This window comes from Scylla paramamosain, chromosome 18 (assembly GCF_035594125.1).
Source record: "Scylla paramamosain isolate STU-SP2022 chromosome 18, ASM3559412v1, whole genome shotgun sequence".
NCBI lineage: Eukaryota > Metazoa > Arthropoda > Malacostraca > Decapoda > Portunidae > Scylla > Scylla paramamosain.
The window spans coordinates 21,242,684-21,256,944 of NC_087168.1; the positions used below are offsets into that span (position 1 = coordinate 21,242,684).

The following is a 14,261-nucleotide window of genomic DNA, read 5'->3' on the forward strand; positions in this document are numbered from 1 at the left end:
CTTGCTATTACTACAATCCCAGTTTGACAGTTCTGTTTCGCGTGTCGTCTGCTGTGCGTCAGATCGTTGATGGCAAGATGACAGGAATGATGAAGGCAGCAGCAGGTAGACAGTCATGTATTAGCCCGGCTTGACTGTTAACTCGGCCACCCGTGGATGCCTTCTCAGTCGAGCATTGAGATCCCTCCAGTTGCCAACAAATATTACCGTTAGCTCCTAGAATGTTGCAGTTAGATGTCTGTTTGTACGTGGTACTACAAATGTTCCCTGGTGCTTTGATAACATCCTAACTTAGTATTGATGTAGTAATGTGTAAGTGTAAAGTATATGTGAGTGTTGATGTGGTTGGGCATTTTTTTTGCTGCTGTGTTAGTTAACAAAATAGTTGATAGTTGTTAATATATTTCATTCACTATTAACCAACTATTTTATCACACCATGAAAATGCCGCTTTTGGCTTGAATTAAGCTTAAAATTTGGTATATAGAGAAGATAGTAGTTGGCGTGAGGGCGTTCAGGTGGCGCTGGTGGTGGTGACGTCACATGGTCGACGGTGGTCAGTGACACCGCCGCCAGTGTGAGGGAAGGAGAGGTGGTGCGCGGAGGCAATCACAGTGGAAGCTTTACCCGTGTGATCCAGTGCTAGTGAGGGATGCTTTTTCCTTGGAATGTATAGCGCCTGAGAGCGGTCTTCCCTCGACGCCCCGACACAGGTAAGCCGGGCAGAATGGGTCCCTCGGGCGTGTGTACAGGTGAGGGAAGGCGGGGATGCACCTGGCAGGGGCTAGTTGACGGCAGCCGCTCAGCTCTCCCCCACCTCACTCTTCCTGGGCTTCCCTCGCCACCGGGTCGCTGCACGCCGACCACCCAGCTGTAAAATATTTCCCATACACCTGTGCGCCGCATCCACACAAACACATTCACTCTGCATGTTTATTTTGCACACACGCACCTCGGTGACACACCCACAGCCACCTCAGTGACAGGAACCCACACACACACACACACACACACACACACACACACACACACACACACACACACACACACACACACACACAGGGATCCATATAATTCAAATACCATTAAAACTGTACAACACTCATCACAATAGTTTACACACACACACACACACACACACACACACACACACACACACACACACACACACACACACACACACACCGCATCACCCCGACATCCGGATGTAGATAGACAACAGACAGGCATGTAGATAGACATACATACATACATACAGACAGACAGACAAACAAAGATATATTACTCACAAAGATACATCACCACAATAAACCCAAAAAGAAACATCACATCAACATCGATGAACACAACACCACGAACTTAAGATGACCAGCCCAGAGAAACTACAAAACGCTCCTAGCGGAACACACACACACACACACACACACACACACCTTCGCCGGCACTAGGCCATCTGAAGGGTACACATGACCGTGACTCATCGCAAGGTCGCGAATGACCTGCCCGCCCCAGTTTACAAAAGCCATGGGTTGAGACAGTACTCCACGCCTTATGCTCCTTCCCTCCGCTCCCTCACTGACCGCATGCTCTTCTCAGGTTTATTCTGGATAATAATCTCCTCGCTCAGATTCACAACCCTCAGCTGACCGTCTTTTTTCCCCTCCCGTTACATTATAAAGCTCTCAGGACATGGGGGTCACCGCCAATGTTATTGCTAGACCTTTTTTGTGCCTCAGGAGAAAGCAACACTGAAAAGCTAACAGAATAGTCAACGGAGAAATAATTTTTTTTTTCTCCTCCCGTTACATTATAAACCTCTCAGGACATGGGGTCTCCTGGAGTGTTGTTGCTAGACCATTTGAGCCTGAGGAGAAAGCTACTCTGAGAATCTTACAGAACAGTCGACAGAGAAACCATTGTCATGTATTGGAGTCACATACACTGGACGTCATCTCCTCTCAGCCATCCATTATGCATAACTGTGGAGAAGACAAGGCATCGTGAAATTGGCAATACAGTTACGTGACCAACGCAAAACACATTGATTCCCTGTAACCCAATCACGGTAAAAAAAAAAAAAAAAAAAACCAGCGGAAGCAACATCGAAGTCCGGCAGCAACGGAAGCATCACAAGCCGGACACGAACTAAAGAGACTTCGAACCCAAGCCAGTAGAGGAATGTAGGAGAAACAGATGATGATATGCTCAGATCAGATAGGCCGAGTTTTTGTGCTACGGGTCACGGTCAGACAGCGACACTAATCAAATCTATTAGTTTGTGTGCCTGGGATGGACTCGGTCGGCTTGTCGGAGTATTTGGCCGGCCTAGATCTCCAGCGAGTGAGACTGACGTAACTCTCAGTTGTCAGCCGGTATAAACAAGCGAATGCATAAGCTTATGGGCACCAGTGCAGGGGTGGACTGGCTGTAGCTGGAGATGTGAGAGTAGGCGGGAGGAGGCAGGGGGAGGAAGCCAGACAGCAGCAGTGGGTGGCGGGTGACGGGTGTATGAGAAAACATGACTTCCCCTTCGTTCATCCAAGGAAATTAACGTGACGGAAATGCATGTGTGTGTGTGTGTGTGTTTGTGTAGCAGCACGTATACGCATATACACGTATTATCAATTGCTTTTCGATATACTGCAGCAAATGGTAAGGGATCAAAAGGTTTCTCTAAATGTTTTCGTGTATTCTGGCCTGTTATTGGGTGTGTGTTGTGTGTATTTATTTATTTTCCCGTTAGTTACATCAGTTGGTCAATTAAAAAGTGTATGTGATGAACGGTGCCCTTAATTAAACACACACACACACACACACACACACACACACACACACACACACACACACACACACACACACACACACACACACAATCAAAGCCCCACCTGGTCAAGATTCAACCACAAAGCAAGGGAGAAGGAGTGAAAGCTGTGGTGTTTGCATAAAGAAAACGATGTGAGGGAAGAAAGTATGTTATAAATAGAATTTAGATTGATACGGATCAACAGGAACACACACACACACACACACACACACACTGACAACGTGAATGGCAGTAACGTATAATTAAAGCGTGTTATTACAATAATCATACAGGGCATTGCAAAATGTACCTTATATAAATGATACTCAAGCACTATTTGCTCGGTGAAGGAAGCTAGTGATTTACACTGGTGACTATTAGAACCATTCATGACGAGATAACGTTATTCTACCTAGCGCGTGTGACAGCTGAAGAATCAAGAATGAATGTGACTGTGTGCTGGGGTGTCATTTTGTCAGTCTCGTGCTCTATGATGTAGATTTAAATTAGGTTAAATAGAAGCATTATAGAATTTGAAGTACCTGCAAAATAATTTATCATAACTAGTCGCACAATGCAAATAGTAGACAGTCTGTCATCTCTTACTGGTATATGATTCCTTGTTGATTTACGAGTGTCCAAAAAGAAAATGAAAAGAAAGAAAAAGCAGAAGCAACGGACAGGCAGACAGACATACGAAGGAAGACTGGGGATGGTGTTCAGATGAAAGATAATACAATGGTAGTTTTCCATGAGGATCTTCTGTTGATATACCTGAAAGAAGAAGAAAGTGGCGGTGTCCGGATGACAGTGAAGTAGTGACAGTCATTTGTGTTGACATATCACAAGGAACAACAAGAACGCCGGAGTTTTTAGATTAGAAAGGTGACACATGTGATTGTTTTGTTAGGTTCTCATGTTAATTCACTCCAAGGAAGAAGGACGTAGTGGTGTTCAGGTAAAAGATGAAGTATTAGTTGCTCATCAGATTCGTTTGTTGATATAACCTAAGAACAGTTCATGTCTGAGTTAACTTCTCTGCTGCGGTGCATTCAAAGCAATCAATCAGTCAGTCAGGTAGTTAGTTATCACCTCTTATTCCCAATATCTAAAGTGTTCTGTAGCAAATAACGTCTCCATTCCAGAATCAATCAACCAGTCGGTCAGTCAGTCAGTCAGTCAGTCAGTCTGTCAGTCAGTCAGTCATCATCTCCCATTCCCATCATCCAAGGTGTAATGTAGCGAGTAACATCTTCAGTCCATAACAAAATACTCTTTCCTTTGCGGTTTTGAAGTTGAGCTGTCTGTCGTCAAAGAACGCCTGGAATGCATTGATATCCGGAGGAACTCTTGGCAGATGGCAGGCTATTGTTAGACTCCAGAATACTCGTATCCACAGCTCCTGCTCCCACCGCACGTGTATTTGAAAAGAGATTATCGTCTTTCTATTCGTACGAGGTTGAGGAAGTGCACTGGGCTTTCACAGGGACCACTCTCACAGGCCTCAAATATGATTAATCAGGTTTTGTAGAGATTATCGTCGTTCTTTCTCATACGAGTTTAAGAAAGTACATTAGGTATTCACAGGGACTACTTTCGAAGTCCACAAATATGTTTAATGATGTTCCTGTGTGTGTGTGTGTGTGTGTGTGTGTGTGTGTGTGTGTGTGTGTGTGTGTGTGTGTGTGTGTGTGTTTTCCTATTGACAGTGTAGAGTCCTTACAAACTTTTGTTAATCGAGAAAACATCCCAAAAAACACAAGTAACATTCATTAGGCCCTGTTGAAAGTAGACGAGAAACGTTTGAGAATGTAGCTCCCTTTCACTATAGGAAAAAATAATACTGAACTCTGTGATTCTACCCCAGAAAGAATTCCGTCTTTCCATGATCACCGATGCAAAGCCGCCACGACAGACCAGTTTGATTCACGCACACACGCCAAATTATTTATAAAGGCTTTGGGCAACTAAACAGATAGCAGTTTCCTGTGAGTAGATGTAACTTTCAAGAATATTGGCTTTATGTTAAAAATAAGTCAGTGAGTTGCAAAAAGTGCCTTCACCCGTTACTGTAAACTTCGGCTCTTCCGTTTTCCTTCATCGTTCATTGGTGTTTGTGTTTTTCTTGTGGTTCCTGTGGTTGTTTCTGCATGATCTGTTAACTCATTCAACTTTTTTTCTTTTTCGGAGCCAATACTCAAATCGTGAAATTGATTTTTTTTATTGTTCTTGATATCGACTATATTTGTAATCCATTATTTTGCGGTCAGTTACACAAAACAATCTATTTTGTATCACTGCCTTGCGAATCATTAATTTCATCCTCCTTAGTGGTATAGCCAGACTGAAATCTTATCCAACCGTCTTTTTCGTGAGGTTTAGTATTTACCCTCGACTTTAAGGCTTCTGATCTGGTGACAATCTCTAACAGGAAGCACAAAACCCAGTAAAAGTTATACGGTTAACGTCCAACAATCTTTTCCATGCCGTTTATTGTTTCCTTTGAATCTAAAGTCCTCATACCTTTCTCCTGATAAGCCTAAGTGACAGATTTGTAAGATTAGAGAATTCGTGACGGAATATTAAAAAAAAAAAAAAAACACGGTAAAAGTGAATACAGAACATTACTAGATTTCTAACAGACATGTACACTAAAACTAGACTTGGAATATGTTCTGTCTCATAGGAAGCGATGGATACAGCAGAGCCACACCCTTTGGAAAACTGTGTGTACGATTTGCTGGCAGCCACGCGAGGTAGGCGATTGCTTTCAGGCTTCACATGGATAAGCAAAGTGCAGTGGCTCGTGCGAAATGATGTACTGATATTTGTAAATCATCATGACACGTGCTTTTCATGTTACTCTCCATGATCTTAAGTGTCGTTTGTTTATTTGTGTAGTGTGTGTGTGTGTGTGTGTGTGTGTGTGTGTGTCCCTTCCACGTCTTCCTTCTAGCAACACCGGTGCCATGAGAAACATTACTCAGTCAGTCCGCATCAGAAAGGTTTCTCTCAAATTCCTCTTCTCTAATCTGCCCCGTTACTCCTTGACCCCCACACAGCAACACAGCCACACAGCAGCAGCTCACAGACCCACACAGCCACAGTCTACTCTCAATGACTGATTCCTGTTTCAGCATTTTTTCCCCTTACTAAGATGATATACAAGAACTGCAATCATTGTAATTTGCTGTAACCTTCCTTGCCGATTCTTTTTCGCTGAAGTACAAATTACCACTTGGCGATATTTTGGGTTTTAACTTTTTCATCTGAGCAGTAAGACGTCTTCACTTGAAAGAAGAAACTGACTTAATGATGTTGTTATTTATCAATTAATTATTATCCTTTGATCTCTTCAATGTATGTATTAACAAGTGTAGATGAATTCTTTGACATTCAGACTAAGAGGACTAATACAGTTAAGGATTCTAACAGTTAAATTAGTAAGTAAAGGCAGAAAGAAAAGGATGAGATGTGAAGGAGGAATTAGAGACAAATAAAAAGAAAAATATAATCGTTTAAAAAAAATCAATGCAACATTAGTAACAACGACGATGACTGCAATAGTAATAGTAGTAGTAGTAGTAGTAGTAGTAGTAGAGAGAGAGAGAGAGAGAGAGAGAGAGAGAGAGAGAGAGAGAGAGAGAGAGAGAGAGAGAGAGAGTGTGTATGTGTGTAGTCGACATAATTATAACTACTGTTGCGACCCACTTTATGTATGTTACGAGATGTATGCTTTTTAGTTATCATTATAGATAAATCCTCAATTTTTTATTTGTCTTGTAGACTTAATTGAAAGTTGAGGTAGGAAGCTGAGGTAAAGAATGTTTCCAGCAGAGTTTGCTTAATTGTCGTTTGCCGGTTACCTGCCTTATTGAGAGCATCACAAGTGAACAGATAATTGCTGGAACAGAAAACGGAATAAGTACAATTGCCTTAAGCAGTGATGTCATATTCTATAAGATACTTCGGAAAAAAAGTTCCATTTCACCTATCACATTTCCATTTCTTCTTGGTCATTGCAGAAGGTTTGATATAAAACAGTTCATTGGTTCATATTAAGTTCCGTTCGAGTTACACGTGGACGTGAAACTCACTGGACTCCGGGTCATCACTACGTACTAGAAACATCCTGTGTGTAATGTGGATCATCCTTGACCGTTTCCGGTATTAACATATCAGTCATGAGAGGTGGATGGTTGCCGGCGAGTGGCGAGTGACATTTGTGCCTGGCAGCCCCGGACACCAGCGGCTCTTAATAAGTGACTCCACCTGCCATCCTGCCAAGCTCTGGTGGCGGCAACACCGCGCTGAAACTCGTCGCCGGAACTTTCTTCCTTCCAACCGCGGCCGTTTTCCAAGACTCAAACTATAACGTAGTCTTTGGAGTGATTAAGAGTAAAGGCGTCATTGGTGTGTTATAACTGAACCTGTCATGTAGGAAACCAGTACAATAACCGGCACATAGATGACTGGGTTACTTCCCGGAACAGTCAGCTGGTCCCTGGCCATGAAAACAAGCGGCGGTGCCACGTCTGGACACAATGTCGGTGTAGAGTGACACAATTTTATTAATTTTCTTGTATACAGCTTTCCTTTCTTAGAGCTCTTGTATGTAGTGTGACTTGGGGTGCTTTCTTATCTATCTTTTCAATCAAGGATATGGCTACTTCTTGCTCTTCGGAGGAGTCTTCAATAGACTCTATTGAGAAACGTTGTATTTGTTCATCAACAGAAATAAGCTCATCATCAGCAATAAGAGTTGATACAAAGGTTGCAGGCAAGAGCTGTCATTACGTTCTGAAGACATGGCTACTTCTGAAACGGTGTAGGGTTGGGTAGGGTGAATAGCTAATGTCTGTATACCCAGCTACCCAGCATCCCACTTTCCCCGCGGGCACCCAAAAAAAAAAACTTGCTCTAGTGAGATGCTGTATAGATCTTTTTACTCCCTTCTTGCTAAATCATACACTGTTCTTAAGGAGTTATGAAGTTAAAAAATTGTTTCCTCATATGCGCGCTCCAAGGCGGATTACGGGAAGTGGTAAAGGAGAGAATGGATGCCTATAGCCTGTTAGCTTAGGCGAGTAGCGGGACTCTGGGTTCCGTTAGGTGGTGAACCGTGAGGAATGTTGTGGCCTGCGACTCGGCTCTAAAGTACTTGATCTTTTTTTTTATTGCTATTAGTTCTTATGAATGTGCTGGGAGAAGAAAATAAACAAATAAGAGAGAGAAAAAGAGAATGTCTGGGAAGGGGGGTGGGAGTTGGGGGATGAACTTATAAGATCTTCGTTTTCCCTTCCGCCATCCTCAGTGTTGCCAACTACTTCGTGTACGTGCTTGGAAACATGTATTTGTGTTCTTTTATATTGTAAGTTTCTAGCTTCAGTGGGTTCGCAAACGTTCCTGTTCAATGTTAATCCATCACAATAGCTCTAGGAAGGGAGGGAACATCACGTAGGTATATACATGAATAATGGCTGGTGTGGAGTTGTGTGCACCTGTCGTCGGTATGGTAACACTGCCTCAGCCGGTGTTATGTACAATATTACACTACTTTTAAACACGTAATCCATTAACAACTATATATATGGGTAAACTAAGCAGGAACTCTGATACTCATGGTTTATTTTCCAGCTACAGACTGCTAGAGAGAGTATTCTCTTAGCAATGGCAACAAACACGGAACACACATACACGAGTTGCCAGCGCAGTGTTTCCGTGGTGATTATGAGGCAGCTTGTCTGGTGTGTTTGAACTCCCGGTGTCGCAGCGTGCAGAGCAAGTTAATGAGGGTATAATTTCTTCGTAACTTCGATATCAATTAAAGCAAGAGAGAGAGAGAGAGAGAGAGAGAGAGAGCCACGTTCTTTCAATGCAAACGCTTGGTAGTTAAGAAGAAAAATCAGTATTTCTGCATTAAAGGTTGAAAGGTCTCCGTGGTCGTGCTTACGTAGATATACGAAGTAAAATTGTAAGCTATAAGTGGTCGTAACCCTTCCTTAAAAAGAGAGAATCTTAAAACATTTCATTCAAGGAGAAGAACAGCTGTAGTAAATATTTACCAGTCTGAGTCATTGAGGTTCATTCATGTAACCTTCTATACGAGTTTCCGTACGTAGCATCTTCAGAGGTGCTCAGGCTCGCATTCTCAAACCTTTCAATGTCTCCTCGACTACTTTTAACAGTTCTAGTGAAGGTTACTAGTGTTTTTAAGCATGTTTTCACGATTATAGTAATAGTTAAATAATAATTATACATCAGTAGCACGAAGAACACTCACGAGAACCTGATTAATCCTTTCTGTGGCCTTTGAAAACATTCCTTACAAGAACAAAGTTTCGCGCCGTGGTAAACAAGCGAGGAGGCAAACAAGAATTACTAGTTTTCTACACTTTCGAATACAGAAGATGCTCGTTTCGCAGCCAACAACCAGACTTGACTCGAAAGCAACACTACTTTCTCCAACTCCTCTCGTGTGTCCCCTCCTCCTCACAGCGCTTTCCGGATGACTCTAGGCACAACCTTACACATGCTTTAAAATGTTACGCTGGGAAGTAAAGTCATTATTACTCTGACACACAGCAGCTTGTAGACAGTAGAGGTTGTTAAGGAAGTCATCTGGTAATTGACTGACGGGCTACGACACTAAATGTAAGAAAATTATTTGTTATATTTGAAACTCTCTCTCTCTCTCTCTCTCTCTCTCTCTCTCTCTCTCTCTCTCTCTCTCTCTCTCTCTCTACCCGCCGTTCTTATATTATATCCTTAGTTCACTTTTTAACACGACGGAGGAGGAATCTGAACACTAGTTAAGCCTCTCATGCTACGCAGCTAAATCATTTCTCAAGTTTGGGGTATAAGGCGCTGGTGCAATTTTTTTTTTCCCCGCCAAGCACAAAAATGCACGGGTAACACAGGGGAAAAAAAAAAGAAATGAAAAAAAATGAAAAAAAACTAAAGATTGCTCAACTCGCCGCCAGCTGTAACACGCAAACCACTCCCAGTCTTGTTCAGGGCGGGCTAGCGTTTCGTGGGATCCTCTGCTTCCTCATGTTTTCAACTTTGTGGTTTTCGACTCTTGCAACTCTTGCGTTTGAATTGAAATACTTTTTTTTTTTTTATTTGCGCCATTTCAATTTTTCTCTATTTTTTTTTTTTTTTTTTTTTTATTATTACAACGTTCAATCACTCGAGAAGATCGTGTGTGTGAGTGCGTGTGTGTGTGTGGAAGGTGAGTCTGCATAACGACGTAACAGACGGTCGAAATATATTTGAATCTTTTCGAATATTTCCTTAATATCCACGTGTATGAAAATGTTGTATTAAAAGATAAACGCACGCAGTTAACTATTAAATTTACTTAACATATTTTTTATAATTACCAAAAGAAAAACGGTCTTATTAGTAGCTGATAAAATAAAGAGCGAACCAAAAGCAGAAACAACAAACAGTGAAGCAGACCGAGCAAGAACGAATCACTTGATCCTCTTACCTTTACCTTCCACCTATTTCAAACTCACAGGCATGCCATACCTTTCTCCTCATCTCTTCTTCTTTGGTGTCAGAGATAATGTTGTCTTCATATGTTATTCACACAAACCCACATGTGAAAACCAATAACACAGTGCTTGAGGGCCAGTCTTGTCATAAGTGAACAGTCAATTCCTATAGATTTACCGTGTGTTAGTGTGTGTGCTTAGTACCTAGTCAAGTCTTAGCTAGGAAGGAGTGAAGATGGAACTCGTCCATGTACTAAGGCTGACTGCTCTGCTAACGGTTAGGAATACAACGTGGTAAACTCAATATTAGCTCTCTGTCGACCACGTGTTAGTGAATACGCTACAGGAAGTTAGGTGTGCTTTGTGTTGAGATGAATGAGTCAGGCGGGAGGGAGGAACGTGAGAATGGGACAGCTGCCTGACAATGCTGATGTTGCCAGTGGAGTTAGTTATCGTCCTCCCCCCTTCACACACACACACACACACACACACACACACACACACACACACTCATAAAATTAAATACTGGATAAATCTAGATACCAAGGCAGCATCATACAAGTTTGGCTCAGATCCTATATACTAGAAGTAAGTAAACACACACACCTTTCTTCACGTCGTACAAAATATTTCGAATTATCCATCTCAAAACAGAAAAAAAAAAGGAAAATGTCACGATTTTCTTGCATATCACTACCATCACCACCACTTGCGTATGTCACGATCATATCAAACAAACCTCAAATGTCAGATGGCGTTGCTTTCACTGTGGCTGCAGCTTCCTTCCTCTCGTCTTCCCTACCCGAGCGAAAAAGAAAAGTCTGACCATCTAACTTTCTCTTGCAGGTGTACCAGCGCCGCCACCCAGCAACCAGACAGGGCACGCCGAGGCACACACCATGGTGATCGTCACAAGGGTAAGTGTACCTTGCTGGCTCACGTGGGGTGGTCTCTGGGCAGGAGTTGGGGTGGGGCGGGGTTGTGGTCCATAGGGTGTCTTATAGGTTAATTTAGGGATTATCTTCCCATACGGGGTTGTGTTCTGTATAGGATGAGTTACGGGTGGTTTCTTCTTTAAGGCTTGCTTTCTGTCCCATATAGGGTGATTTGAGGGTCATCTTTCTGTAAGGGTTTCTTTTCCATATACGTAAACGTAGCGTGATCTTTCTATATAGGGTTCTGTTCTCTATAGGTTGACCTAGTTAGTGGTGGTTTCTTCATTAAGGAATCATGTTCCATAGAGGTTGACTCAGTGGTGATTCATAAGATTTGTGATCCATGACTCAGGGATGATCGATCCTTCAGTGAGGTCCAAGGGCACGTTTGTGTGAAGCCTCGTTTTACTAACCAGCTGTTTTTCGCTTTATGTTTTTTTTTTATCGAAAATACGATACGAATACGATATGCATATTTTACTTCCATTGGCCTCCTAAGAGGGTTAAAAGTTGCCTGAACCCATTTCTAATTAGACTTTAGTTGAGGTGGTGGTGGTTCGTTAGTCTGCCGGATATGAGCCACTGTGGTCGTCCTCGCTCACGCTGCAGTAGAACGTGTCGGCCTCCAGACAGGAGCAGCTGCAGGGTTTGGTTGTGTAGAGAGGGATGAGTGAGTGAAGGACACGTTTTTATTGGTGACATCACCGTACCTAACTCCGTCCCCTCGCCGTTTCTTCAAGGATCTGTAGGCAAGGAAAAAGGCCGCCACAGTCCACCTGCTAGGTCTTCACAGTATTCCTTGTCGATAGTTATGGGGCGGCTTTTAAACTCCCAGTTACGTTTGTCACGCAGGGAGTCGTGAGCTGCCGATCCCGAAACCTAATATCCTTCAAGGCACTGAGCAGCACCTGGCGTGGCGCCACGTCACGCCGCCAGGCAGAAAGTGAAGGAAAGAATTCCCTGTACGTGCATGGCTGGGAGGAGAATGAAGGTCACGGGTTACCAGCAAAGCGTTAATAATGTAAAGGGTGGTGTAAAACCATTGGTTTTTGTTATGCTAGTTTGGCAATCTCTCTCTCTCTCTCTCTCTCTCTCTCTCTCTCTCTCTCTCTCTCTAAGGGTTAAATATATAATCACATCAACTATCTAAGGGTTAAATATATCATCACATCAACTCTTCTTTCTCCCTATTTCGCCATATTGTTTTATGCAAGACAAACAAATTAATCATCACAGAGCAACGCGTTATCTTAAAACTTGCTATCTAATTTCATTGGAAACGCACTCAAGGGAGACTGGAGGATGGTGTTATCATATCAGTTGACGCCACCGCGCTACTCCTCCCCTCGTCCCTCTCACCGGGCGAACTATTACCTTTACTTGTCGATGTAATGTTTTTGCGAAGGATTATTAACGACGACAAACAACGACGTACTTTTTGGTCCTTTCTCGTCTATTATTTTTATTTTATTTTATTTTATTTATTTATTGATTTATTTATTTTATTTTTTTTATTTTTTTTTTTATTCTGAACGAAATTATATTGTTTAAACTTTACTGCATCATCCGTCTTAAGCCAACAACTAAAGCAGGAACTATAACACCTTCATTTATTCATCACATTCTATTTTTTCATTGTCATAGATACAACACCCAATATCTTCTTTAAGTGCACGCTGCCCTCGGTAAACGTTCACTCGCAACAAAACACATCAGCGCACATTTAATCAAAGTCCATGCACTGTACAGCTGCCCTAAAATAGCAGTCTCACTTTGTCCTCATTCGCACGCAATCAGAAAAAAAAAAAAAAAGAACATCAGATAACAGCTACCTCCCAATCACATCTCTAGGTTAGTTCTTATTTTATTTTTTTTAGAGCTGTTAATATAAATAAGTTCATTAGTCTTATGTGTTAAATTCTCTTTGATTTAAGCAAGGAAATTCACTTGACCTCGTGACATAACTAAAAAAAAACTGTAAGCAGATAATACAAGGAGTGAGTATAGGAATTTTCTAAGCTTTTATCTAGGAGGCTTGTTCTTTCCGGGTGTTCAAAGGGAGGTGGAAGAGAGGACGATATGTTGAAAGATAACACACTGAATCTTATCTTATCTTCAGGGGGCGACACGCATTCCAGGTTAATGATATAAGTAATGCAATAGTATAGGAAACACTCTCTCTCTCTCTCTCTCTCTCTCTCTCTCTCTCTCTCTCTCTCTCTCTCTCTCTCTCTCTCTCTCTCTCTCTCTCTCTCTCTCTCTCTCTCTGTTTTCTTTCTTAAAATCTAAGCAGAACTATATATTGTACTGTATATTTCATTTTTCGTTAATTTCAACAATGAGAGAGAGAGAGAGAGAGAGAGAGAGAGAGAGAGAGAGAGAGAGAGAGAGAGAGAGAGAGAGAGAGAGAGAGAGAGAGAGTTTCCACCCGTAAGTTGCCTAAATCAATACTTTCGTCATACCAATATACCATCATACAGAACAACAACCTTTCACACAACATGATTCAGTATACCCTAAAAAAAAACAAAGATACACTTATCAGTTGAAGTAGAGATAAGGCATCTGATGTAAAACTTGGAACTGACGGGGTTTATCAGTGTAGTGATAAGCGTTGCCTAGACAGTCGATACTCCAGTACACTAGTCTTGTCCACCTCGTCTCTCCCCTATACAGCTTCGCGTGTTGTAGGTTGTGGCGTGTGGCTCTTGTGTTCTCAGTAAAGCAGCAACTTCTACAGTGTTTGTGTAGTGTGTGAGATGGTATTGTAAACTGCTAGCTATAATATCAATGGTGGAATTATTAAACTGTGTGGAAAGAAGTGAATTTAGTTTGTCTGAGTTACTAAGAGCGTGTGTGGATCAATTTCTGGTTGTCATGGTGTTTTCCGTGAAATTTTGTTGTTTTAGTAGATTTGGCGTTATAAAAATCAAATTCTGGAAAACCTAATTTCAAAACGGCTCTGGTCTTTCAGTATCTCTGGAGAGATAAAAAATCAATGATTTATCTTCCAAGACAAGA

At 42.0% G+C, this 14,261-nt stretch overlaps 1 protein-coding gene across 6 annotated transcripts in view; it reads left to right on the forward strand.

Moving 5' to 3' along the window:
* The first annotated feature begins 557 nt into the window (after positions 1-557).
* Positions 558-14,261, forward strand: part of LOC135109264 (myosin-VIIa-like) — a 41,102-nt gene continuing 27,398 nt past the window's right edge. Inside the window, exons 1-2 of one of the 6 annotated variants that reach the window (XM_064020540.1) lie at positions 558-713; positions 11,152-11,222. In XM_064020540.1, the coding sequence (XP_063876610.1) occupies positions 11,205-11,222 (18 nt within the window). In that variant the 5' untranslated portion in view covers positions 558-713; positions 11,152-11,204. Of the gene's footprint in view, positions 714-11,151; positions 11,223-13,827; positions 13,932-14,261 lie in introns of those variants that run through there. The other 5 variants (XM_064020538.1, XM_064020539.1, XM_064020533.1 and 2 more) reach the window with 5 other exon arrangements.